This window comes from Nestor notabilis, unplaced genomic scaffold (genome assembly GCF_000696875.1).
Source record: "Nestor notabilis isolate BGI_N333 unplaced genomic scaffold, ASM69687v1 scaffold4142, whole genome shotgun sequence".
Lineage (NCBI taxonomy): Eukaryota > Metazoa > Chordata > Aves > Psittaciformes > Psittacidae > Nestor > Nestor notabilis.
The window spans coordinates 46511-74306 of record NW_009917729.1 but is presented as its reverse complement, the minus strand read 5'-3'; the positions used below and the strand labels follow the sequence as shown (position 1 = coordinate 74306).

The 27796-nt window shown below is 43.5% G+C and overlaps 1 protein-coding gene across 1 annotated transcript in view; it reads left to right on the top strand.

Annotated features, from left to right (window-relative positions):
• The first annotated feature begins 4015 nt into the window (after positions 1-4015).
• Positions 4016-27796, top strand: part of ARHGEF38 (Rho guanine nucleotide exchange factor (GEF) 38) — a 35576-nt gene continuing 11795 nt past the window's right edge. The window contains exons 1-5 of the mRNA XM_010009373.1: positions 4016-4202; positions 14284-14474; positions 16501-16624; positions 21012-21159; positions 24132-24149. Coding sequence (XP_010007675.1) covers positions 4016-4202; positions 14284-14474; positions 16501-16624; positions 21012-21159; positions 24132-24149 — 668 coding nt within the window. The remainder of the gene's footprint in view (positions 4203-14283; positions 14475-16500; positions 16625-21011; positions 21160-24131; positions 24150-27796) is intronic.

The following is a 27796-nucleotide window of genomic DNA, read 5'->3' as shown; positions in this document are numbered from 1 at the left end:
GCTGTTTAAAGTCACTCTGCACTTGCATTTTGAGACTCTCTTTTAGACAAGATACAAGATCTCTGGAAATGTTCAAGCCTGAGTTGGACAGGGATTTGAGCAACCTGGTCTCATGGTAGCTGTCCCTGCCCATGGCAAAGGGGTTGGAACTAGATGATCTTGAAGGTCTCTTACAACCCAAACCATTCATTGATTCTATGATTGTTTTCCCTTTGTGGCGATGCTGACCATTGCAATGAACAAGCTTGAAAATGGCAGTCTGGTGTCATTGCCACAGGCCTCCAGCCTCCACTCAAAGGTAACAGGCATGGCAGTCAACCCACACCAGTATTTTTCATACATGCTCCGGGATATGAAGTTATAAAGAAATCTTCTGTAACAGCTGTGAGGTATTACAAGGAAGCAAATAACTGTTTGCTTACTTAATGGCCATCAGTCTTGATGGTGCTCCTGGTTTGTTTATAGCTCAGGACCAAGATAAAGGTTAGCATTGACCGTAAAACAATAAGCTCTTATATGTGTCTAATACAGTTGCTTGGGAACACAATGCCAATATTTTCCATGTTGACACCAGCACCTGTTCTGTCTCTTAAGCAGGGTGGCTTCCGTGCAAATAACTCTTGCGTGAGCACTCGAATCAACTGGGTTCCAATTAGCTTTGTAGAATTAAATGAGCACAACATAGAGCAGTTAAAGAGATTTTCACATTAATTATAAGAAGAGCATTTTGTCCACATAGATGCCAAACATTCCCTCATGTCTTATGGATTAGTGACTTTGATACCACTTGACTGTCAGTTGTTACCTGGGCAGAAGGGAGCAGGAGTCATTTGGAAATTGAGAGAAGGCTGCTGGTACTATGGCAAGTGGCAGCTGAACTCAGGTATTTCACTTGCAGTTCTGACTGTGCTCTCTCTGGCATTTTGTTAGAGTCCAGAAGCCCAGTAATAAGAATTTATAGGGGTATCTCACTCAAAAACTCATCTGATTGTTTTTACATATTCCTCCTCCTGACTGCACTGGCACAGGCCACTAGTGTAAAACAATCACTGGATTTAACGTGACGATGGATACACCAGGATGTGGCTCAAACCTCCCTCCCTCCAGAGGGGATAAGGAAGCTGCTGGATGCATCCCCCTCACTTGGAGTATTATAGAAGACATGCTAATCTTAGCCTTTTCCATGTTGAGCGTCACAGAGGAGATACTTCGAGGTTGCAGAAAGCACTCATATACGTTTCCAAACTGTGGTGTAAGCTAGCTCTGGGCTCCTGGCTGCCTCGGGAATAGTGCTGCCAGCTGAAGCCAGGTAAACCACTGCTACTACAAAGGCAGCAGCAAACCACAGTCAGCTTTCCCTGCAACTGTCCTCTTGCTGAACGAACACATACCTTTTCACACCCTGTGACTGAGTTGAGGAGGAAGAGGAAGACAAATTTTGCATGTGGGTAGATTGCTGTTGTAATAAACACCTGAGCAAACTCTACAATATCCTATCTTGGCTGTAAATCTGCATATGTGGCAAAAAGCCTACAAAGCCAAGAGTTTCATGAAGTTTGTTTGTCCACCTCCAAATTATATTCCCCAGTTCTCCCCCAAACCATCTTAATTTAAATAAATATAATGAAATCTCATATAACTGATGGGACCTGTGTCTTCTGAAAATCACAACACCGAAAATCCTGGCTGGGGCATACACCTTCCCTGGGCAATGCTGGCTTAAGCAACCACCAGCTCTACCCTCAGCTGCTCACATTGTACCCAGCTTATCACAGAATCACAGAATCAACTAGGTTGGAAAAGACCTTTAAGATCATAAAGTCCAAAAAGTTCATCATCCCCTGCCTCAGGCTGCCACAGCTGCTTGCACCCTGCCTCATACTGCCACAACTGCTTGCGTAGCTGGATGATGAACTAAATATGAGCACAGATCCAGATGGAAAATAGCCCAGGGGAAAGGGGGGGAGGGAGGGATTTTCCAGCCAGATCAGTTCCTCCATCTCTCTCTTCTCAAATGCGGGTGTTTATACCCTGCAGCAATAGTGGGAACAAAATTGAGGAAGGGGGGCAGTCAGGGTGGTGACTGTTTAAACCAGTTTTACCACCCTCACTGAATGCCAAGCAATTGCTTTGGAAAAAAAACCCAAACCCTCAGGAAGTCCCCAGTGTAAGGAAATAGGGTGGCTGATTTCCCTCAACTCCCACCTTAATCTGTGTACTTGTTGCTGGGGCTTTGATGCTTGTCATAAGGCTGTCACTGGGTCTGTCCCTGCCTACGCCTCTCCCCACCGTCACCACTGCTCTGTCTTTCAAGGAACTTCTGTGGTCTGACTTGCAAAACAAAGAGTTTCTTAGGGAATATGAAAGGGGAGGTGAGACGTAACACATGAATTGCCAACGTAATACATGACTTCTCTATGCGAGCACAAAGTCTTCCCAGTATTCCCCTCACCGCTTTATTCCTCTGCCAGGCTGTGTTTGGGCTGGACACTTTGTGCAGCACTGGAATGGTGCTGCAGTTTGACCTAGTAAATTGCTAAACAGTTTCATAACCTTTTCCTTTCACTGCTGGGTAGAAATGAGGGGCTTTGATCAGGAGGTTGCATCACGGGGAACATAGAAGTTGGAAACAAGTTTGTGCTACTACATTACATCCCCATTTGTTGTTTTTTACTACACAGTCCTTCGGGAACAGAGCGTGGTGATGCTGAAGCAATACTCTCCGCCAGCGTGTGTCAGAGGGACATTAGCTGTGTACCCTGGCAGACACTGTGGCAATGAGTGTGCGTGAGGCTGACACCAATTAGGCTGCACCACAGGGCTCCCACCAGGCATTTCCTAGGGCAGGGAGGGCCACAGCAGGTGGGTATCACAGTCGCGGCAGTGATTGCTACTGATGACTGTTGGGGCTCTTCCCAGGATTAGTCCTGTCCAAGCTTAGATGCCAGCAGCTCCTGCTGTTTTAACATGAGCTTGATTAGACTGGTGCTACGGAGGATCAGTAGACAGTGCATGTGTGCCAGAGGCCCTTGCTAACAGACAGGATAATAAGATCTCTTCCAGGGACTGATCCAGAGGTATTATGAGTAGGTGTTTTGGTGTCCACTTCCTCAGCCATCAGAGCATGGTAATTTGTTCCAACAGCCTCCACAGGTCCTTGGCAAGCTTTCATGTTGCTTCTGTGTGTGTAGCGTAAAGCGGGACAGAGCCTGGCTTGAGACAAGCCTCAGCTCCATGCTGCTTCCCATCTCCTGGAGGGGCTTTCATTTCCTTCTCAGCCCTTTTCTTCACTGTCCTGGGGTCTCCTTTCAAGCCTGTAGATCAGGAGTTAATCTACAGTTGTAACCTCTAGGCTACACCACTTAGTGGGGTCGGGAGCCTGGCAGATGCAATTCAACACATGAGGAGTTGGGGTTCTGATTAGGTTAGGCGCTAGCCTTTGGGAAGAAGGACCGAGAGTGTCAGGGGGACGGCTGGCCTCCCCTTCCCATTTGCCTTGCCCTCCACTTCCCCGCTGCTCCAGCAGTGCAGAGAAGGACGGCATCTGAAAGGGAAGGCAACGAGTGAAGGCATGGATTTGCCCTGCCACACTCGGGCATCTCCATGTCAGCATCACAGCTTAGGCAAAGCTGGGAGGATGCGACTCCGCTTCAGGGTGCCGGCACGCACGGCCCCGCGGCGGGGTGAGGAGCGGACCCTGGAGCAGGGAGAAAGGCCGTGGATGGCTGCGGTTTGGGGCTGGCTCTGAAACCGGCCCCGCCAGGCGTGCTTGCACACAAGGCAGGTGAATGCAAACACTGCCCGGGGCGTCAGCTTCCCGGAGGTGGAGCTGCTCCGCACAGGTGGCAGGGCTGAGCCCGGGACCCTGCGGAGCCTGGGCAGCCCTGCTTCAAAACCAACCCCAGAGCAGCCAGCCTTTACCTGGGCAGCGGGTTCACCAGCCTAAAAGTCAAGCTATTGACCCCCCACCACTTACCACCACCACCACCACCAAGCAAGGCTGGCCGTGACGAGCATGGACTGCCCGGGGAAGGAAGGCGCGGGGGGCAGGAAGAGGAATTTGGCCCTGCTGAGGAACAAGCTGTACATGGGAGAGAGGAGGAGGACGGAACCTGTGGTGGAGAACACCACCGGCACTGGGGACCACGGCACCTTGAGGAGGAGTCAGTCTGATAGGACAGAGTACAGCCAGAAATTACAAGGTACCGGGGAAGCGAGCTTGGTGCTGGGCTGCAAGGATGCTCTGGGCTGCGGTGATACCTCAGGATGCTCTGGGCTGGGGTGATATCTTGATGCCCTCTGGGCTACAGCATCCAGTTAAAGGAGGGAATGGCAGTCTCTACCCCATACACTCACAGTTGGAGTGAGAAAATGCTCCCTCTTACCCTTGCCCCTCACTGGGGTGGAAATGTCTCCCCTATTTTTTCTAAATAATGATGTGTAGGCAGGTTGCAAAATGCAGTTGCAGGGTTTGGGGTCTTCCTGCAAAATGTGTATGCAACCAGGATCTTTAGTCGTCAGAACACATTTGCAACACTAACAGTAATGTGGAAATATGGTGGCTCATCCTATCTGTCTTCGGCTGTCGTATCAAGTGGGGTATATCCTAAGAAATTAGAAGCACCAGTTAAAAATACCAGGATCTATAATGTGTTTATCATTGCTCAGACTGTGCAAGCCTAAACTGAATTATGTCCAAATAGATGTTTTGATGGATGTGCTGATTGAAATTACACCGTTATGGAGAGGGTTTCTTTCCAAATAACAAAATTGTGTCTGGACCCCAAATTGGTAAAGTTTGTCAGTGCTAGGCCTGTCAGTCAAAATTTAAATGTGATGCTACAAATTGAGGAAAAGCATGAAAAATACTTATGGCTGTTTCTGGGAGTGCTCTGGAACACAAACTGACAAGTTCCTGTGGGTTTCCAGGGTCTGGAATAACAGGGCCCCATCACAAATGCGGGGTTTGTGTATTATTGTAATATAAACATTTATTACTAATAGTGATATAACTGCCTTGTGACAGTCACTCTTGTGGCAATAATCCTTTATGGGGAAATAAAACAGGAAGATACTTTGGGTTGCTGTATTATGTTTTTGACGCACTTAATTAGGAAGTAGCATTCCTTCAGAGAGACAATAAAAGCAGAAAATGAAATAATAAACCTGAAAATAATAGGATTTCTATGGGGGCTGCATGCACTGAGAAGAACGGAGCAGTCCATTGATTATGCTGTTCCCTGCTGTGACAGCTAATCAATCAGAAGGGGAAAGATTTTTGGTTCGGTTAAGTCAGGCAGTTGCTGCGGGGATCTGGCTGGGGTGCTTTAGGGTACAAGGACAGATCACTATGGCTGGGCAGGCAAGCTCCTGGCACACATCCCACCAAAACAGCAGGTTTTTTACTCGTGAAGGTGGTTGCCCAGGTGAGGTCAAGGTTATCAGAGCGATATCCAGCAAAAAGACAGGTTTTCTGTCCTGTGTAAGCTGTATTTGTGCCGTGAACATCTTCTGTTTAAAATCTGGAGCAAAGGAAAAACGGGGAAGCCTAGGTAGCCATTGCAGAGCATGAGGTTATGTTTATGGCAGCAGTCCAAGGAAGCAGTAAATCCAGCTTTACAGCTCCTGCCACCAGCTGAGGCTGCCGCGGCCACCTATTGCAAAACACCAGTCTGGTATCAGCTCACTCTGCTTGCTCACGTTTGCTCAACAAAAATGGTGATGGGTTAACAAGGTACCTGCAGGCTTTATATTGGATTAGAAGTTGTCTGTCCTCAGAGTGAAAATACAAAGTCAGTAGAAATTCCTATGAAGTGTATTTACAGTCACAGTAGAAAGAAATGTGGTTGTGTGCCAAGGCCTGATCTGATTCAAATTTTGGATCATGGATCCCAGACCTAATGTGCTACCTGCCAGCACTTATGATGTACTACAGTTGTATGCCTTTTTTGTTCTTCATTTTTCTCACTAGCAGCTGACTCCAAGGTGAGGGAAGTGGTTTTGCTGGCACAAAGCTTTTGAGTTCTCCATTCTGGGTAAGAAAACCAAACTGCTCTGTTGATAACATAAATGGTCTGTTGTGTATTGCCAGCTCAGGACTCTCTGATTACTCTGGAATGGTAAATGCTTTGCAAAAAGATACACATGGTAATAGTTTACACTTGCTTCCCATATGACTTGGAGGGAAAGCTCTGTGTTTAGTTGCACTCCCTTCTACAGTCCCCTGTTAATATGTTTTCTAGCACACAGGCTGTAGAGCTGTGGTAGGTACTAGCACGGGCAAGGATATATAAGATGGCATTAGCACAGACAAGGGTATGTGAGACAGAGAGATGCAACAGTAGCAAACTCCACAGAGGGGAATCTCCCGTGAGTGCAGCAGGTTTCCACAGCTAAGAGTCAGAGGCTGCAGGACCCCCCATCCCTGGTAATGGCAGGCAACCTAGGCAGAGCATGAGGAAGAAGGTATCTTTATGGCCCAGTGCCTGTGTCAGCATTGCAGCATGTTTGTGCAAGGTGAAGCATGGACCAAACATCTCTCAAGGGCTCTTCTAGCCCTTTGTGTGCTTTAAAAGTTCCCTGAGTAGAAACCAGGCTGTTGTCCCCCCCAGTCTACAAACATGAGCACAATAGCATTGTCAAAGTTTGTCCTGGGTTCAGCTATAGCAATCATTTTTTCTCCTTCTTAGTAGCTGGTGCAGTGCTGTGTTTCTTGACTTTCAGTCTGGGAACAACGCTGATAACCAGGACAAAGGTGCAAACTTCTGCAAGTGCTTTTCACTTTAAAATTAAGGATTCCTTAAAAACACAAAAAAGCATTTTCATGGTTGCTTGTTATACTAGACGCATCTATTCAATACCTTATCTGGTGTGAATGGTCATGCAACACCTGCTGGCTTTACTCTTCTTAAAAAGGAAATAAGATGCAAAGTAACCATTATATTCTCAAAGAGCTTGGCGAGCATTAGTGCATCTATTTCAACTCATCCTGTGAGATAACTAAATGCCTGCAGCCCCCTTTTAGATAGGGGAAAATAAGGTGATTGCTATCAAATGGCAGGCTCCTTATACAACCATGAGGTCATCTACAACTCAGGTTGTAGCTGCATTCCTGGATGAGTCCAGAAGTACCTTGATCAAGCCATACATACATATTTTTCTTCTGTGGTATTTCTATGCAGTGCTCTGCTCTATGTTCCCTAGAAAATCCTGCACATACGTCCTTTCAAGAGGAATGAAGAACTTGCTACAATTCTTAAGCAATGGCATAAAATGGTATATAGCAGCTCTGTTTTCTGTAGCTATTTAGCTGGTAGGAGTCGCTCTTTTTTCTACAGTGAAGACCCATCAGTAGCAGCTGTAAAAATAACTGTATTAATATCTACGTATTGCATTAATGTTGGGATCAGTCTTTGAATTAACCTAAAGCTGCTATTCTAAGAGTACCTATGTATTTTGTTAAGAGGAGTTTGTTTGATGTCATTATTTGCACATAAATGTTTGCAAGATCAGGGCAGATTAACATAAGACTAAGATCTACCATGGGGATAGATGCTATCAGCCAAAAAGGGCAGACTGTAATTCACTTTCTGTTAAGTTTGGGACATGTTGTTGGTATTTTTCCAACATAAGAAGGCTGTGGACTTGTTGAAGCAATTCCAGAAGATGATAAGAGGGCTGAGGCACCTCTCAGTGGTTGGGAGAGTTAGGTTTGTTCAGCCTGGAGAAGAGAAAGCTCTGAGGAGATCTTGTAACAGTCTTCCAGGATCTAAAAGGGGCCTACAAGAAAGCTGGAGAGGGACTTTTTAGAAGGGCATGAAGTGACAGGACAAGGGGGAATGGCTTTAAGGTGGCAGAGGGGGAATTTAGATTAGATGTTAGGAAGAAGTTCTTTACTGTGGGGGTGGTGAGGCACTGGAACAGGGTGCCTGTAGAAGCTGTGGCTGCCCCATTCCTGGCAGTGTTCAAGTCCGGGTTGGACTGGGCTTTGAGCAACCTTGTCTAATGGAAGGTGCCCCTGCCCATGGCAGGGGGTTGGAACTAGATGATCTTTAAGGTCCCCTCCAACCCGAACCATTCTGTGATGCTATGATTCTATGATTTTTTAAATAATCATATACCAAACTTGTGCTTGCTGTGAAAAATAAGCTGCAGAAAATGGTGGGTTTCTAGAAGGAATCAGAGATCCTACTTGCAGTGTTCAGTAAGACCATGCATGCTTTGAAATATACTGCTTGTTTTATGAATCATATTAACTCCCTTAACTCCCTTAGCTGTGAATGGACCAACTGCACTGTTAAATGATTTGCACATGCTTCAGTTTAAAAGACATCAGTGACGTATCTGTAATAGACAGCAATTCAAATCACACAGCTACCACAATATGTTGACTCTGAGCTTGTATCTGAACCTCAGGTTTCACATTTTGCCTGTGTTTAATGTAGTTACAAGAAATAACCAACACCAAAAAATGACGCAAAAACCCGCAGATATATACAAATTCCTAGAAAGTTGCTGTCCCTTTGTATACAGAAGCCCAGTCAGAAAGCAACTCATCCCCCTTTGGTCCATCACAAGCAGGGCACCTTCCTTCATCCTGTCCTCCCCGTCTGCGGAGCACACCACTTCTTCCTGCACGGACTGCCAATGCACATAGCTCCTTGGCATCTACCACCAGGAGTAAAGATCCTCCACTCCTCTTCCCAGTTCCTTATTTGCTTTGTGCTGTTTAACTTACTATGGACCACAATGCAGATAGTATCGTATTTCACTGCAAAATGTATTGATCTTTGGAGCAGTTGATTTGCTGAAGTACAGTAAGGAGCAAAAGTCCAGATTATTTCCTGAAGTGCTGGAGATGGCTTGATGAAAATACCCTCTTGTGCCCTGTGACAGGAAATCACAATCTAACCAATACTTTTATTTTCTCCTGTGCAAATTTGAGCTCAGAGGATCTAATTCTGCTAACTGGCACTGCAATAAAGCTGCAGTTATTCCTTGAACTTATTGCAGCGGCAGCCAGACTGGGAAGTGAGCTCATCTTTTCAGAGCAGAATCCATTTTGCGCTGCTGTGTTTGCACAGCACTTAGCACAACCAAGTCCTGCCATGTGGCTTAGGGCTCTCAGGAGCTACTGCAGCATAACTAGTAACATCAACTGGGATAAAAGAATGAAGACTAGGACCCAAGGAGCTTTACAGATCCTTCTCTGATCATTTTAGCAAACATGTTATTAATTGGGATACTTTGCATTGTGCCAAATCCTGAGGTGCGTGTGTCCCAGGGGAAGTGGTTCAGATGCAGCCCTTCCTCAGTTCTTACTTTATTAACATATTAGCTCAGTGCTACAGGAGTGGTATATTTATACCGGTATGTGACACACTAGAAAGGTTTATTTGTAAGTACTGGCACTAACAATAAGGGCATTCTTCTGTCACCTGACGATAAGCTTTCTTCCCTCCCAGTGCGGTCACATGGGATCTCTCTGTAGTCCTGTCAGCACACGTATAATTAAAGCGATCTGCTGTCAAGGAATTGGAAAAAAAGAACTTGTGCGTTGAATGTAAATGTTTTCTGTACCTTATGGAACAGAAAAATGATCAAAGATTGAATGACCTAATTGCAAAGAAGTCTCTGATGCAGGTTTTACAAGCAAACCTGTTGCCCAGGAAGACTTGTGCAAGGTCAGTCTGGTCCTGCAATGTTCTCCTCCTGTGCTCAAAACACGAGCTCTCTGCATGTGGAACTCACAGCCCCTGTGCATCAGACCTGCTCCTGAACAATGCTGCTGTTACGTGCATCTCTGAGTAAAAGAAAAAAATGTGTTTTCCACAACCCTCTCACAATCCTTTTGTATTTCAGTGCCCAACTTGGAATTCAGTGGATCTGATTGGCACCATGTTTGCACTGTATTGTTGTACTGTAACAACTCTGATGTAAAACTGTAACAAGACTGCTGTGAAGTGGTGCCTCATAAGGGGAGGGGGATCTGGATTAAAACTCATTGTGTGTTAACTCACATGATGCACAACGGGACGCTCCATCCTTTCCCACTGCTTGTCCCATTTCCATCTCTCTCACTTCCAAGGATCTCAGTGCCCCTGTGCTCCACAGCCTTCCTGGCAGCTACAGTGAAAGCAGGTGTGTAAGGGGCAGAGCTGCGGCCATTGTACAAGCAGATGCGTGAGGAAGAAGAGGAAAGCTGTCACAGCAGCAGTCTCTGAACTTGGCTGCCTGCATTTCATTCCCAAATCCAGCTGATAAAAGCTGGTGTACATTCCCACATGTAATAGCTAGGTTATCTGAGGATACAGGCTATCTGAGGACTTGCTTTCACAGAGGAGTAATTTTATCCAGGGTGGTATGAGATTCAGGTTTCACATGTGAAAACAGTAATGCTGTGAGTTGTTTGTTATACCTTGATAACTTACGCCTTCACTGCTCTCTTGTGCCAGGCAAAATCCCCGTATCCACACAGCACAGGTGCAGAACTTGGTGTTCCTTTAGCATCCTCCAAATACTGCCTGAGTAGTGGAAAGGCCTGTTTCTCACTCCATGCACTGACATCACTGTACTTGTTGCCAATTCTGTGTCAGAGTCTTCACTTCCAGAGGGAAAGCATTGGATGGAGAGAAACCTGGGTCCCATCCCCAGGGGCAAACATAATGTCTAACCTGAGCATCTTACCTGGGAGAAAGGATGGATAGATCAGACATCTTGGAGGTGCTCACTCTCTGGGTGAGAAAGTCAGGGAAATTTGCACACATAAATCTTGCAGATCTGCTATGGCTGCTCACCCGGGCACTTGCTCTGGATCCCCCAATAGCCTAGAAGAGAGCAGCTGCATTTGCACTGGGCAAGCTCTTTTCCTCCATGCTCATTTTGCACTGCTGGATGTCTCCATCTGGGGGATATTTTTAGACTTCACACTTGCAAGAAACTCTTTTTGTAAGACGTGTGACTGCTTTGTCCATGTCATCACATAGTGAACCTCTTGCTTAGCACATCAAGAGCTGTGCACTTGAATACACAGCTAGAAAGCCAAAGTCATCACCTTCTCCAAAGCAAAGTCCTCCAGAGAGGCAACTCCTGCAGATAACTGACATTACAAAGCAACAACTGCAAACATTACCTTCTAAGTTACATTTTTATGCCTACTAATAGTACCAATTAGTTTTTTGTAAATTGGCCTTAAGAAACAGCTGTATAATAAACCATTCAGCAGACAGTTTTTCCTTTTTCCTAAACCTGGTATCTCTGGGGATGAATGAGCCAAATTCTTACTGTAACAGTTAATCCTCAGCCATGTCTCTTCCTGCTAATCCTCTCTCTCAAACTGTTCTGGGGCTGGTACATATTACCAGGTAGAAATGAGTCTGCTTATATTTCAGATATGCACTTGCTGTTTGTGCATTCATTAAACTTTCATTTACTCCACAAGGATTTCTGCAAGCTAGTAATGTTCTCAAACTGGTCAGAAGCAATCAGCTGAACATGAAATCACAGGTTTTGGCTGTAATCATCACTTGAGGTTCTTGCTGTTGCATTCTATAGAGACAGACATGACTGAAATGAAAAAATGAACATATTGAGTGAAAATGGAAAATTATATTACTTTTAACGAAAGGAAACATTTATTAAAAAACATGTTTTCTATAAGGAAATAGCATCTACCTGGTATTTCTCATTGTTATTTCTTCCTGTTGAGAATAGTCTTTCTTTCCTGGCATTATTATTTATCATGCAATAAGGATAATAGATGAACCCTGACATAATTCAGGGATCAAATTTGATCAGAGTGGTCTAATGACATAAACTGAAAGAACAGCCTCTCAAGGGATTGTGACTTCAAGCCTGAAGTGCGATAGAGCGGCTTTATTTTGCTCATATAATGCCATCCCCTGCCACCAGTATAAAACATTACAAAGTTCTTTCGCACAACATCTTGTGTTTACCTTCAAATTCCATCTGATATCATAACAGTGCTGCATCTGAGATGAAATGACAGTTCTGAGGTCTTCCAGGATGTCTGGTCCTGTCTGTGCTTCCTCAGGAGTCACCCTGAACTCTCACAGTCACACACACACGAACATTTTCACACCCGATCTCAAGAAAAATGCTGATTTTGGTGCAGAACTGGAATGGAAAGGGATTGTTCATGTGGTTCCTTATGCATTTATAAGTGCGGTTACATGCTGTAAGTTTCTCTAGGAACAAGTACCTGCCATTTTAGCATGTAAGCAGCAGGCAAGGTGGTCTCGTTCTGCAGCCCTAGCAAAAATTGCTCACAGGGAGCTGTGGAGTGGTACTGATACCAGTTTCGCTCTCCTCCTGACTAAAGTAGGGACAGAGTCTGTTTTGTCTGGCACACAGCACCTTTGGTGCATGAGCTCTGCCGCAGTGTGAGCTCCTGTGCAGTCCGTGCACTCACGCCAGCATAGACTCCTTAGGACAGGATTCAGTTTAAAATTCTTTTGATAACTCAGACTTTGTGAAGGGGAGACATCCCCATGATGTTTTCATTTTACTGTCTGTGTACAAACTTGAGGATAGAACGTTCCCGGTGTTATACACAGACTTCAAGGCTAAAATGGTAAAAAGTACATCTAAATACAAAAAAGGCTGAAAAAACAGCCCCTCTCCCCTGCTTTGTTTGGGTTTCTTGTCCTTGCTGTTTAAAATCATCAGTACAGAGGCAGAGATGCAGCCCCAAAGGCAGCTATTTAAAACAATAACTGTGGTCACATCAGTCTCGCTAGAAAAGCTGATGGAGAAGCATTAATAACAAAACTGTCCTTTCTGAATATCAGTGGTCAGCATAGCTGTAGAAGGGATTAGGATGACAATACATTGGATTTACAATATTTTATACCTCTCAGCTTAAGATGTCCCAAAGCTGTCTATCATCTGAAAGCTGCTTGGTTTTCCCACAGGTCCAGCTCCAGGTTATCATCTACAGCCTTGGCCAGTGTTGTCTGGGTGAGCTGCACACTGTTTGATGCTCACTTGAGCACTCATGACCTCACCCAATCAATTCAGACAACTTCAGTATATTCAGTATTGGCTATCAGCAAGCAAAGCATCAGATACAGCTTTCTATTGCCTCATTATACAGTGTGCTCCCTGCAAGAAGTTGACATGAAGGCATAGCTGTCTGATCCTCAGAAGAGATTCCAGTCCTTTGGCACTAAGCACAATAAAAACCGTGCTGTCAAAGCTTGACCTGGGTAATGCAGAGATGAGTACGGTAATGATATGTCCATGTTTGTTGGTGCTCTGCACCATCTTGTGGCTAGCAGAAAAACACCAGAATAACCTCTGAAATCTTTCACTTGTTTTTTTTTTTTTTGGGGGGGGGGAGAGATTTCCTCATGAAAAATACAGATTGTCAGCGTGCACAGGTAAAATTCAGTGCCCTTTTAACAGCTAACATGGAAGTCTGCACAAGCTGGCTTATGAACCAGTAAAAGGGAAGACCATCATTACAGATAAGTAGGTTATGTGCAGGTCCTGCGCCATACATAAATTACCTGTCTATAAAAGATTTGCTTGCATTTCCATGTATTTGGAATAAATCAGATATTCTAGGTCTTAAGTACGGGAGTGATTTCTGTTGTTCCAAGAAATGTTTATTATTGATCATTAAAGGTTTTCCCATATTCTCCTGTAAAATATCCCTTTGCCTCTTTCAACTAATATTTTTTAAACAGAATTACAGGTTTCATGGTCATTGTTAGTAACATTGTCTTCATTTGAAAGTTCATCTTCCCATATCTGCAGCCCTCAGCTTCCTGTGAATAGACTCAACATTACGTTGTACAGAGCAAAGGTTATTCCAGTGCAGCTTATTTACAGTAAACACAGCCTTTTTCTTCCACAGGAATATAGTTTCTCCCATCCTCCAAATCAAAATAGATGTCAGACTGAGACTGTGTTTTCAAAAGGAGTAGAAGGGCATCAGCTATCCTTGAATTTCAGTATGACAAGAATCAGACTCTCCTGTGCTCCATGGAAAATTTCTGCTGACATACGTAACATCAAAGCCAAGGGAGCCAGTGATGGGTTATCCTCTTACTGCCAAACCTGTATTTGGCATGATGAGGAAAATGGGATGACACTTGATCTGATCTAGGATTGCCATTTCTTATGCTTCTTTTCCTGCTCCCCATGGTGATTTGGGACTTTCCAACAGGCACTGCTTACTTTTCCCCTCAGTTGTGCAGGGCAAGCTGTGTGAGCACAAGGGATTACAATGCTCCTCACAAACCTCCCTCTTTCAAACAGAAAAAATGGCCCCGCAGCTGGGGTCCGCAACCCCTGCTGCTCTGCTGCAAGAGGACGAAGAGCAAGTTAGCAGATGCATGATGGCCAAGAGGGTGAAAATCATCACAGAACTCATGCAGACAGAGAAGGACTATATCAGCGACCTGGATCTCTGCATCAAGGAAGTGATTCAGCCCCTGAGAAACAAGCAGGTGAGCGCTGGGGGCAGAGGACGAGGCGGTGATGTCGAGGTCTCAACTCACCCACGTTCTGCTGGCAGGTAAAGTTAACGCAAGCACAAGTGTCAGCGTAGGAGTGATGTGGTGCCGGGAGCTGCCCGGTGGTAGCTTTCCAGAAAGGGGTGTGCCAGGGCTGTAGCTGAGAATTCGAAGAGTGCCTTTTCCTCAGCAGTATTTACATTTGTAGATAAACCATGCAGCTGAAAGCTGGGAAGAGAAGAGGCTGTCCAGAGAAAGATCTGTGGAGTCTGCCACACAGCATTCACTGAGGCTGCACAAATGATACCTGCTGCTAACACAGAATAAGAATAATTTTTAACAGACCTTGAACCAAGTATTCTGTATGTGGGGTTTCTTATGAGATTGGTGAGAAAATACAGATGCAGAGGCCAAAGTGTCTTTAGATGACATTGACACTGACTCTTCAGGAAATGCTGTGGCCAGCTGAAGCCTGTGCTGTTTAAGCCCATGCAAGACTTTATTTCTCTCTTGAAACTCTTTTGTTCCAACCCATTTTCAGGAGACCTGACATCTGCTGACGTAACTTTAAGGAGTTCTTAACTTCTTTCTGCTTACTTGTTCATCCACTTAGAAGTAGTCTTGACTCCTTCCCCAGCCTGGTCAGCACCAAGTGAGAGTATTCCCTGGTTGAACTTGCTGAGATTTTTGACAACTGTGCTGTATTCCTTTGCACTTTTACAGCCAACTGAAAACGTAAATTTCAAATCTGTCCTTTGTCACTGTATTAACATGTGTAAGTGCCCATGCACAGCGTAGTTCCAAATACTGTGCAGGCATTGTGTTGGAGTGGAGGTCAGAAGTCCTGTGCTAGATGTATACAGGAAAAGTAATTTAGAGATTATAACAGTCTTAATTTAATAACTTCTGCATTTTTAAAGGCTTTCGAGAATGTTGTTATGGTTTTAAGGCTAGTTCTCAGATAACCTACCATACTGAAAGTTTGTAATGTATTTAGAGAAGGATTGCATTTAGAAAATTGACCTAGCAATGAATCTATTTCATATTTCCAAATGGATAAAACATATTTTTGCCCCTATAATACTATAAAGAAATTAACTGCATTAGTAGTGAAAGTGTATTTCTGATTCTGTTACAATGGCACGCAATTTGATCCTCCTGGCATCTGGTAAGCTGCTATGAAGGTCAGCAGTTCTGTTTCTGAGGGAGAGATACATTCAAAGCCTATCAGTATAGATGGAAATCTGTCTTGCCTTTGTTCTCAGTATTAGCACATTACCACTGGCTATCTCCAGTTGTCCCTGAATACTAACTATTGCCCTGCCCTGCAAGATAATAACTGCTGCATGAAAAGCATGTGGCCTGGACATTTTTTACTTGTTCTAAAATGAGTAGGGACATGGAACCCAGTTTTTCATTGGAGTAAATTGATGCAGTTCGCTGAAGTCAATGTTGTGTGTCCAGGCTCTGTAGGAAGCTCTTTAGCTTATATTAATAGTTAGAATTGTGAATGTGTTTGTTATATGATCTTGGTTGTATTTTTTGGATTTATAGGACAACTGACTTAAAATGGTACTTGTACCCGGTAGCTGGCACCAAAGCACCAAGGTCTGAGTTTATTTAGTGGCCTCTATATCAGGGAATCAAACCCATTGTCAACTATTCTGTTCCTTAGTGGGAAAGTAAACAAACATTTGAAAGCTAGTCAAGGATCTTTTCTGTATTCGGATGATAATATTTATATCCTTCCTAAGTAAACACTTTCAGATGAGGAATAGTTCAAAATAAAGTTAAAAGCACTTGATAACATGCCCTTTGTTAACTGCATCAACCATGTTACACTAACCTGAAAACTGTGCATGTGTCCTGGAAGTCACAGGGAGGATGTTTATATGAGGTTTTGCTGAAGTGGTGCTTCCTGGAGTATTAAGCATTGAGGGCATAGCAAGAGTAAGTCTGTAATACACAATGTCCTTCTTTATCCTTCATCAGTAGCTGCTTAATATTTGTATTCCACTAGATTGCTCGCTTTGACGTGGATGGCTTATTTAGCAACATTGAATTGGTCCATCAAGTATCAGCCAAACTGCTGTCATTGTTGGAAGAAGCCACGACAGATGTGGAACCACCCATGCAAATAATCGGTATGTTTACTGTCCTCTTGAGTTCTACAAAGCTACGTGAAAGAATAAACATGACACTCTCCTGTCCTCTGCCCTCATCAGACTTAACTAGTACCACTCCCAGAGGCTAACATGCTACAAGCTGTCCATAGTGACATAGGAAAAATGACATGTGAAACCTGTCCAGTTGTTCTGTGATACTCCTATGATCATGATGCTCTTTTTCGATTCATCTGGATATTGAGGAGAGAATGAGTTTACCATGAGTAAAAACTGCATCACTGAGTTATGCCACCTACTAATAATACGATAGAATCATAGAATGTTTTTCATTGGATGGGAACTTAAAATTCATCTAATTCCAACCCCCCTGCAATGGGCAGGGACACCTTCCACCAGACCAGGTTGCTCAAAGCCCTGTCCAGCCTGGCCGAGCAGCCTGTTCCAGTACCTCACCACTCTCACAGGGAAGAATTTCTTCCTAATGTCTAATCTAAATCTACCCTCTTTAAGTTCAAAGCCATCCTCCCTTGTCCTATCACTACATGCCGTTGTAAAAAGTCCCTCTCCAGCTTTCTTGTAGGCCCCTGTTAGGTCCTGGAAGGCTGCTCTAAGGTTTTCCCAGAGCCTTCTGTTTTGCAGGCTGAACAAGCATCCAACTCTCTCAGCCTGTCTCCATAGGAGAGGTGCCTCAGCCCTCTGATTGTCTTTGTGACCTCCTCTAGACTTGCTTCTTCATCCAGGAAGGTCCACATCCTTCTTAGGTTGGGGCTCCAGAGCTGAACACAGTATCCTTCTCATCTAGTTTGACACTGTCTAGCTAACTCTGCTCACACTTACACTGACTTCTAAATTGCATACTCGTAATTGTACTAGTCAAGAGAAGCATTAAAAATTATTTGGAGTAATAAATATGTCACAACCCCACCCCAAATATTGTAAACATTGTGAACATGCATCTGCTAGGAATACAATTTGTGTAAGATGTGGTTAAATGTGCTTAACAGGGGCATGGCAAGAAAGCTATATGATAGGGTATTTGTGGGAATCTGTGCAGGAATGTCTGCAGGAATTGTGAGTATTTTCAGCAAATGGATATCTCATGACAGCCATACATTCTGCAGGTCAGGCCATGAATGTTAAGGCTTGTCATTCTGGCACAGATGGAGAGATTTAAGAAGTTAACACTCATCGCTCTCCCATAACTGCTTCTTCAGTGCAGAAGCAGTAGGCGATCCACCTTAAGGGATCAGGTGAGAATTCTTAATTTGCTTCAGTGCAAAGTCATCCAGTCTAGTTTAAAAAACTTCCAGCCATGATTCAGAGGTCAGAGAGTTTCTTTATTCCCTAGACTGACCATATATAACAGGCAACGTGTTATAGAAAGGACCCCTATTTTTGCAAATAATGGAGTAAAAAATCGTCAGTTGTCATTTGTCTAAGAAACATGGTATTAAAGCATATGAGGCTTGGGAAAAGCCTCATAATCCTAGCATGTCTCAATCTGGTTTGCCAAGGCAACAGCTTAACATAGTTTGATGCCACTGTTGTTTGGTGGTATTTCAGTAAAAGTGCATCACGATGAGTCATACCCTTAATAAGCAATGTTCTATTCTAGCAGGAAGTGCCTTTCTCACAGCCAAGAGAATCATCCTTTTAGTTCCCTGCCACATCCAGAAGTAAAGAAAGACAATTTCATCCATCTATTGGGCTGTATTTCTCCAGAATCAGACAAAGAACTGTGAAAATGTACAGGATAGTGGATTACAGATTTGGCTAACTTATGGCAGGGAAAAAGATGGCATCACTATAAGCAATAAGTTAGTAAGTTTGTCATCCTCTAAAAGTACATCACAGTGATAATTTCATTTTCAGGATTTTCATAATCAGATTAAAAGTTGTTAAAGGCAGTCTACAGAAAAAGTAGGCTGAGAATGTTTAACACACCCATCATATTCTATCATGTTTATGACATTTAAATGTCTTGCATTGCAATATCTTAATTTGGAAGGCAACCCAGTCATGGTTAGGTTGAGGAGAACTGCTAATTCACTAATTTGAAATCAAAACAATGTGGTTGCTCATATTCACGTCTTATTTTAGTCTCTGTTCTCTATACTTTATGATATGTCCACATTGATGAGTAGTAATCTCCAATAGGAGCAGACTTGTAGAGTGAAACAGTTGCTTCCAAGGACCTGATATCCATATTACCTGTTTCAAGAGATGCTCTTTATAGTTGGACTGCATAAGATGTGCCCTTGGAGTACATCTTACAGTAGTTACCATCCTCAAAGGGATCCAGTTTGAGTGTCTGTGACTGCTCTGCCACATGGCCAAGGATGGGAGATCAGGGGTACTGAGAGACTGGCTTCAAAAGCCCTCTCCTAATCTGAGCTAAAATGCTAATGTAGACAGACCTTTTGTGGTGCTCGGTCTTCTGATGCTAAATACTGCTGAGTTAAAAGCCCTTTCTGGTTCTCTCCTATATTTTTTCTTCTCTCTGTTCTGGATAGTGTATACGAAGGGGTTATGAAGACTTAGTAACCTTACCCTGACTTTAGGTATTAGACCCCTTCTTCCTCCACCTGCCACTGCTGTCCACACAGGAAGCACCACTGAAAGCCACAGGGAGAAACTGTTTCTGTCACTCAAACCTTCCTCCTAGGATATTCTTTTTGAGACTGATGATCACCACACTTAAGGTGAGGCATCAGGCAGATCTACATCTGTCAGAGTGTGCAAAAAATGGTATTTTCAAAGTTGTGCCCAAATACAGTATGGTTTTAGTACATAAAGCAAGCTCCAACAGTGATATGCCCAAAGCTCAGCTGATTTGGTCCCTATGGCTCAGAACCAGGAAGAGCTTCAGGCTTAAGAAATCTGTCTGCTCTTAAAATCAAGAGAAAGCTTGTTAAGGTTTCCCCTTTCTCTATATTGTTGCCTGTATAGAGAGTTCATGGGAAAGTCAGGATGCAATATGCGGTGCAGTTGGTAGCCATGAGCATTAGCATGAAGCACAAGACAGAGAAGACCCACAGCTAAAGAGCATTTAACTATAGGATGCTGGTGCTTTTTTGACTGTGGCCTTACATTAACTAAAATGAACTCGTGTGGTCTTAGCTACGACATTATTCTCTTACTTGCACCTTGAAACCAACATGCATTAGACAGCCCAGTTAACCTTCACTGCTAGGGGAGAAAACCCAGAGCTGTGTTACTGTGGTAACTGAATCATTTTTCACTTTAAGACAGAGCAGTTCGATGCAATGTATTATGAAACAGCCCACTCTGGTCAGGATGAAACAAGCAGGATGCCTGACAGCTTGGTGCTTACTCTGTGAATGAATAGAGAGCTCCCAGTTAATGTGGTGTTTGGCTTTTAACTTTAATAGTCATTGCTGTAACTCAACATGAATGTTTATAAAACATTGGACTGGTTGCCGCATAGATGTAATTTTCAGTGAATGCCCGAGACGGGAGTTTTCACCATTGCTGTTGTTTACTATATGCATTTGCAAGGATGCTGATCAGGGCACTGCTACATTAGGGTGTAAGAACTGAATGAATATCTCAGCAGAAGAGATGAAGCATAATATCTCTTATGTACACAGAAACTGACACAGGGGTTTTAGGCTGGGAGAATTAGGCACAGAATTAAAAGGAAAATGGGTGTAGGACTACTTTAGTGCCTCTAAAATTCCCAACTGTTCTTTGGGGGGAAATGGTGGTGGGGAGGACTGGAAATGGAAATGTTTTCCCCCTTCAGTTGTATATAAACTTAGATACTATATAAAAATGACTGTAATCCACGGTGGTTTTATTCAGTTAGGGGAGGGGTGGAGATTGTTCCTCTGCCATATGAAGAAAAAATCTCTATTCTAGGCCATAACAATTGCCATTTCAGGATTTTGCAAAACAGATAAAAGTGGAATGGCTAATGGGAGACAGAGTCATTATTCCTGTTATAACCCATTTAAGTTCATACTCAGTTGAAAAGAAAAAGTCAAAAGGAAAATTAACAGGCTTACATTCATCTCCCGCGCCAGCCCACGACACAAAAATGATCTCTCCTTAGCAGTCAAGCTCTCCTGTGTGGTTTCCACTGGAGGGGCATTAAGCTGGGGCAGTGAATTAGGGGGCTGTGTACAAAGGGTGTGAGGTATAGAGATTTCATGTCTTTTCCTAAGGGAATTTTTCTGCATTAACACTGATATAATGGCTATGACAAAGATGAGCAGCTGAGAAATACATGTAATAAATAATGCACATAAACACACAAGATCATTTCTAAGGGAAGTAAAGTAGAAGCCAGCCTTTTTAGCTCACGGCTAATGTGGTGGAATAATAAAACTCCTCCTAAGATGCTGTTGTCTGGCTTGACACGCTTTGTTTTTCTCCTTAACAGGGGAAGTGTTCTTGCAGATTAAAGGCCCACTAGAAGACACATACAAAATCTACTGCTATCGCCATGATGATGCACACACCATGCTGGAATCCTATGAAAAGGATGAAGAACTGAAGCAGTATTTGGGAGACTGTGTACAGTCCTTAAAGTAAGATCTTTTCAAATGATGATTTCTGTCCATAGTCAGTTGCCTGGCAGGGAACATTTTAAATGAATGTAGATGAAAGGTCCCCTGTAAATCCGGAGTTTTATGAGGCTTGCTGGGAGCTCTGGCTTGTGCTGCCTTCATAAAAAGATGACAAGCCAGGGGCCATGATTAGATTTCTTTTTCTCTAAGATAGCCAAAAATAGCTCGAGAAAGATTGCTCTTCCCTTCACTTCAGTGCCCCATACTGGCAAAAGAAATGCTGCATCATATCATGGACTATTTGTAACACCTTGCCCAGCTGCCAGGAAACTTGCTGCCCCTCCCTTCAGCAATTCTATTCCTTGAATTTAAGTAGCCTGTAATGGAGCTATTCACATGGACTGGTGTATCTGGGCCCCTGTGGCAAGGCCTCAGGGATCTGGAGCAGCTGTGTGATGCTGGACCCCTCATGATGCAGATATTTGAGAGGGATCAGTGTTTGACCAAGCTGCCAGGTCCTGCCAGTGGAAAGTGCTTTGTGCCACTATCTCCAGTGCCAGCCCCCTTGGAGAAATGTGTGAGAACTGGGGATACTGCAGAATAACAGATCCATCTTTCCTTCAGCACAGCCTCCTCCTGCAGCGAGCCACAGGAACCAGCTCATCCACTCCATGAAGAGTGCTTCTCTTCCCACCCATAATCCCCTTGCCCCCTCAATTTCCCAAAAGCATCACAGAGACCTGTCAGGAGGGAATGTGCCACGGTCTTTCAGATCAGAGGTCTAGCTCCAGGCCCAGGAAAGTGTGCATATAGGAGAGATGTAATGCTACCACAAATAATGGAGTGTTCATCAGCAATAGATATTTCAATCACACCCCAGTTAGTGATCGATCTGCAGAGATGTGTAAGGACCTAGGAGATGGGAAGTATGTCAAAGTGAAATCTGGGAACAGTGGTAGAGGAAAGTATTAACAACGTTAAAAAAGAGGTGTACACTTTGAAGACAGGTTATATTGAAAATAAGGCTTATTTTGTGTAATGTGTCCAGTTATTAAATACGTAATAAAGTGTATGTGCAGAGTACTTAGGTTTTAGCTTCCTTGGAAGTTGAAGGAAATAGATTTTCATACAAACTCAGGCTTTCAGGCTAATGGATGATCAGGTATCTCCCCTGGAGTGTCTTACTTGCTGATGCTTACAATATTCTTTTCTGGCTAATCAAGAGAAACCGCTGCTGTCATTCATTCATCCCTGTTGCTGAGCCAAGGAGACATGGAAGGAAATAAAGATAAAAGATAGCATCCCCCTACATCCTAGGGTGGATGCTGCTACCTGAATTCCAGAGCCTGCAAGAAGGGCTCCTGTTCCAATATCACAGCTGGGATTTGTGAAGAGAAAGGGTATTTTGTGCTGAGCCGTTGTAGCCTTTGCTAGCAGGAAGTGCAAAGCCTTCCTCTCACAATGAAGCCTTGTTTTGTCTAGTTCTTTCCTGATTAGCCTTTAAACAGGAACCAGTGAAAAAAGCACTGGTGTGTGCATACTATCATTGTGGTTTTTTCCTAGTGCCTAAAGATTGCATATGAAGACCTGAAAGTGCATACTCAAACACAGAGCTGTGGTCATCTAAACCTTTACTACAGGTTGGAGAATTCTTGCCCTGGGAAGAAAACTGTGCAACATTTTTACCAAATAAGTTGTAAGCTGTTTTCCATTGTGAGACATAATATATGCAGGGGCTGGTGACAACTGTTCTTGAACAATGTTTACTTAAATATTTCTTTTGTTCCTTGGAAAGAATATTGTTCCATTAAAAAAAATAATAAAATAATTAAAATGGGCTAACGTCAGCAGGGGCTTCTGTTTCTCAGATGAATAATATCTGCCATGTGAAAAACAACTTCTATATCGGGAGCAATTTGAGAGTGGCTCTCTGCACATCTGTACAGACAAATCAGATTTAATTAGCCATGCTGAGATTCCTATTCTTCCTGTTGACTGAAGAGGAGAAATTCCATCCCAAAATGTAGGTGTCTGCCTTGGAGTCATGTGCAAATCCCAATTCTGTAGGGTCTTGTGTTTCAGCAGCGATTATGCAAACTGGGGATGTTGTTTGCTAGCTTAGCCAAAGAAATGCAGCTGGTAAAAATGAAAGGATGCTGGCAACTACCTGCTCTGCTTTCAGCCTGAAGTAGCTTGGTCAACTATTACAGGGGCAGAGGGATGTCATAAGCATGCAGAGTGCTGACAGTGCAGAATCAATGAAAGCACCAGCTTCCAGATGCTCAGTTAGGCACTGGTGGGCAAGGAGATGAGCGTGCAGGCAGTCAAAAGGCAGTGACTGACAATGTGATATTGGAAAAGTGGAGTGACATTTTGCTTCCCTTGCATTTGAGCATATTCTTATAATAAGCAAAATATTCTATGTGCATGCTTACATGTTTCCAAACTTCAGTTGGAAACATTGCTTCTTCCACAATACGTATCAACACTGTTCTACTTTGAAGATGTTTCAGCCTACAAAAAACTTAACAGCTTCTTTGATTCTATATCCTAAAAGTATTAAATGTGTTCTTTGTCATTTAGAAATACATTCCTAGTTAAAGAAAGTAGATGGGAATGTATGTGAAGTGTGAGAATTACTGTTTAATTTTACTTTTTATGTTGAGGACTTGATGTTACTTACCATTGCTGGCACAGTGACCCAAACTTCCTAACAGTGTTAGGACAAGGCTGGGTCTTACAGCAAAGCCAGGTTTCTGATAATACTTTCTTATTTGGGGCTGTCCTTTCAAAAAGATATAGGGGCAGATTCACCAGTACCCTCTGGCTGTTTTGTGCAGGTCTGCTGACACACAGCAGCCATAAACCTAAGTTAATGGGGCCAGTTACGGCTGCTCTGTGTCACTGAAGTGTATCTGAGAATCTGGCCCCTGAACAGTACGAATCCTTTTAGGAGGAATCTAATACATGTTTTGTTTTCTTCTCTTTTGCAGAAAGATATATGAGGAAGAGTAAGTACCATGCCTTTTTTACATGTAAAATAATCTTAAAAATATCGTTAATTTATCTTCAATATGCTTAAAACTGTAGATGTGGAAATTCTAAGAACACAAGACTTTTCTATCAGTATAAACCATAGATTTTTCCAGGACAGATGTGATAAAGACTCTCAGTTTTAATTTCCCTAAGCCTGTCTAGTTTTCTAATTACCACTACACTAACGTGCAGTGTCTTTGAAAACTTGAGGTTTATGAAGCTACTTAATTTGGTTGCCAGTTAATTTGCAGCCCTTTCTTATCACCTTGCTGTCTTACTCATGTACTTAGAGAGCTCTGAGGTCCGCAAGAGTGCTTGTCAACAACATAGTATCAGACCGAAATCCAAACACTCTGAAATCATTTTGCACAGGCCTCTGTAGACCTGCTGCAATACACATTAGGTTCACAGGTAAAGCTATTTTGAAGGTGATGACCTCTTCGGTAACCCTATGTGAGATGCCCACTGTAAGACCTTCCCACTGACAGTTGCTGGAAGAGCATCAGTGAAGAACAAGCTTATTTCAACACTTTTTGCCAGAATACTCGCCCAGCCACAAATAACTTGTGGTTAAGGGACTTCTGTGCCAAATGCAACATCTTTGAAAAGCTGTAAAGGACAGTTTACCACAGCTGCAGTTTCCAGATATCCAGCAGGCCAGGATCATTGAAATGCAGCATCTCCTGAAGTTACCTGCAGGGAGAGGTCAGAGGAGGAGTTAGCTGAATGGAAGAAAATTATTACAATCCCAGACAGAAATGTTAAAAGAGAAAAGAGGAGCAAGTGTGCTCTGTATTGGTAGAGGAGGAACACTCATCAGCAAATCTGTAAGCCAGTCAATCACATGTCATAAATAACATCAGTGTAAAATACGCTTTGAAGGATTTGCATGTTGAAATTCTACAGCTGGGATTTTCAAAGCTTAATCTGTGATAGGAAGTAGGTTTTCTTCCTTTTGTTTTGAGAAGGGACACTCTTGTATACTCCTGTGTCCCAGGAAGTGGGACTCCAAGAGGAACACAGTATCCAGAGTTGCAATAAGACCATGTGAGACAGCAATGCATACAGAACCGGTTGCTCTGCCTTGCATAACCCAATCAGAAATTAATGCCTTTAAAAATGAATGCCTTCTCCTTCAAAAAGTTTCCAGTGGTGTGTAGGATACAACTAACTTTCTGAGTTTAAATTGGGTTTTATAAAGCTGTGCAGAGTGCAGTGAGACAGGTTTAGCTGTGGTACCTACCTTGGCCTTGGCTGTCTCCCATGGTGTGGTGCTGTTTGCCTTCCTTGCTGACCAGCAGGGCACTCAGAAACACCATCGCCTGCAACTCAGCCTAGAGGCTGCAGAGCCTCAGCAGCCTCTGGGCAGGACTGAGCCCAAAAATCTGGTTAACATTGAACTGCAAAATACAGCGTAACTCACCCCAAACAGTCTGTTATGTTGCTGCCCCCAGATTGCTTTTCACTCAAGCATGATCAAGAAAACAATTACATAAATATCAGACAGTGCTGCCCTTTGCTAACAGAAAGATAGGTTAAATTCTGCGTGGCTTAACAACTGTGAATTCCCTGGGTTTGAATGGGAATCTTATGGCACAGTGAATTATTTGGCCTACATGTCTTGTACTAAAATGAACTCACGCACAGTAAACCTTGAAGCCCAAGACTTCTAAATTGTGCTGCAGCCTATGATGCCTGCACACTGTTTCAAAACTGCCAAGCTGAATACGACGCCAGCCTCGGCCCTGCTGTACCATACTGGCTATTGTGTTTGCGCTGGACGTAGTTGCTGTGTGGTGAGAGCAAATGAAACTAAATCCCAAATCACCTGTCTTTGCAGAGCTCACCATCATGTGTGTTTCAAGGAGGTGGGAAGCTTTCTTCATTTGTGACTTTGTTTTGCTGGGAGGAGGGAGGAAGGGTATACGCTGTGAAGCTCACTGCAGTTAAGCCAGCTGCATGTGCTGCAGAGCTACAGTAATAATCCGCAATGAGATTAGTACAGCTACATATGACCTAGAATACTTGCTAAAATCACAATAACATGGGAGGAAGGCTGAAGGAGCATCACAAATGAATTATCAACTTAATTTTCTGCACAACAGATGTCACAAGCCATTACTCATCTGTTTCGGTTGTGCGGCAAGGCCGTGTCCTGCCCGCGGCCAGGTACGTCCTAACAGGGGGCATTGCAAATGGGGCTCGTCCAGTGACAGTGGCTATCATCAGCTAATCTTGCTGGGGAGAAATAGATGAGCTGAACTCTGTGGCATTGAGTGCCCTAGGGAGTCATTATCTTACAACAAACCTACTATCTCTCCAACCATATTGCAAGACTGTGTCATGCAGATATGCGAACAGAGGGCTGTTTATCACTTGGGCAGCTGTCCAAAGTGCAACTATATAAAGAGAAGACACTTGAAGATTTTTCCATTCATGAGGCAGCTTTTATAGATTTGCATTCATGGGGCTTTTCAGAGAAAACAATAACAATTTAAGATTTTTTTTTTTTCATTATTGCTTCCAGAAGCTGAAAGAAGGGAAAATAGCTCTCTATTTAATGTAGGATACAGGGGAAATGAGGGGGATTGAAATGATGAGAAGGTTTGAGGACATCAAGAAGCCTTAAAAGGCATCTACTGTTAATTTTTTTTCATGCAGAACTTTTTTACAGATAATGCCTGTGCGAGAGAGATGGTTTAAATATGCAGATGTCTCTTCTCAAAGGCATTCAAATTGTTATTTAATTCGTCAGCAGTAAGGACTGGCTCTTGTACTTTTTATGCATATAAAAGTGGAAACGAAAGCTTTTTTTTCTCCTCTCTCTTTTACCCTTTCTACTGCACAAAACAATAGATGTCAGCCCACAAAACCAAGTGACTGTTCCCTGGTTTTGTACTCTTCTACTACATTGTGTTATTTCATCTTTCCATATGTAGAAATCCTTCTTTGATTGCATTATCTCTTGTATAGTTAACACCAAACAACCTTTTCCCCTCCAAAGCAGCCTTTTTGGGTCTGCAAATGGAAAACTTGCTCTGCTTTACTGCCCTTTGCACTGTTACCAACAGCTGATGCTCCGTGCCAAAGGGGAGGTCTGTGAATCACAGGTAGCCTGTGCCAGCACTGGTGCTAGAGCATTGCCTGGTTATGAGGTGAGACAGTGCACATGTCAAGCAGGGACTGAGCCTGGAGCTGCAGAGCTGTGCCCATGCTGAAAGCTGTGACTTTCCTACCCTCATCCTTCTGCCACCCATGGCAGCTGCCTGCTTTGCCTTTGTGTAAGTGGCTTCCAGCAGGTTGGATCAAGCCTGGACGAATATCTGTATGTTCAGGATTTCCCCAGGCCAGATCTGGTACCTTTTGGAAGCCCAGGCATTATTAGACATAACCTACCAGCAACCAAACCACAGGTAAAAGACAATAAATCTTAAGAGTCACTGCGGTGAGTCAAGAGGTCATATAATCATAGAATAGTTTGGGTTGGAAGGGGCCTTGAAAGGTCATCTAGTCCACCCCCCTACAATGAGCAGGGACATCTTCAACTAGATCAGGTTGCCCAGAACCACATCCAGCCTGAATGTGTCCAGGGGTGGCGCATCCACCGTCTCTGTGGGCAACC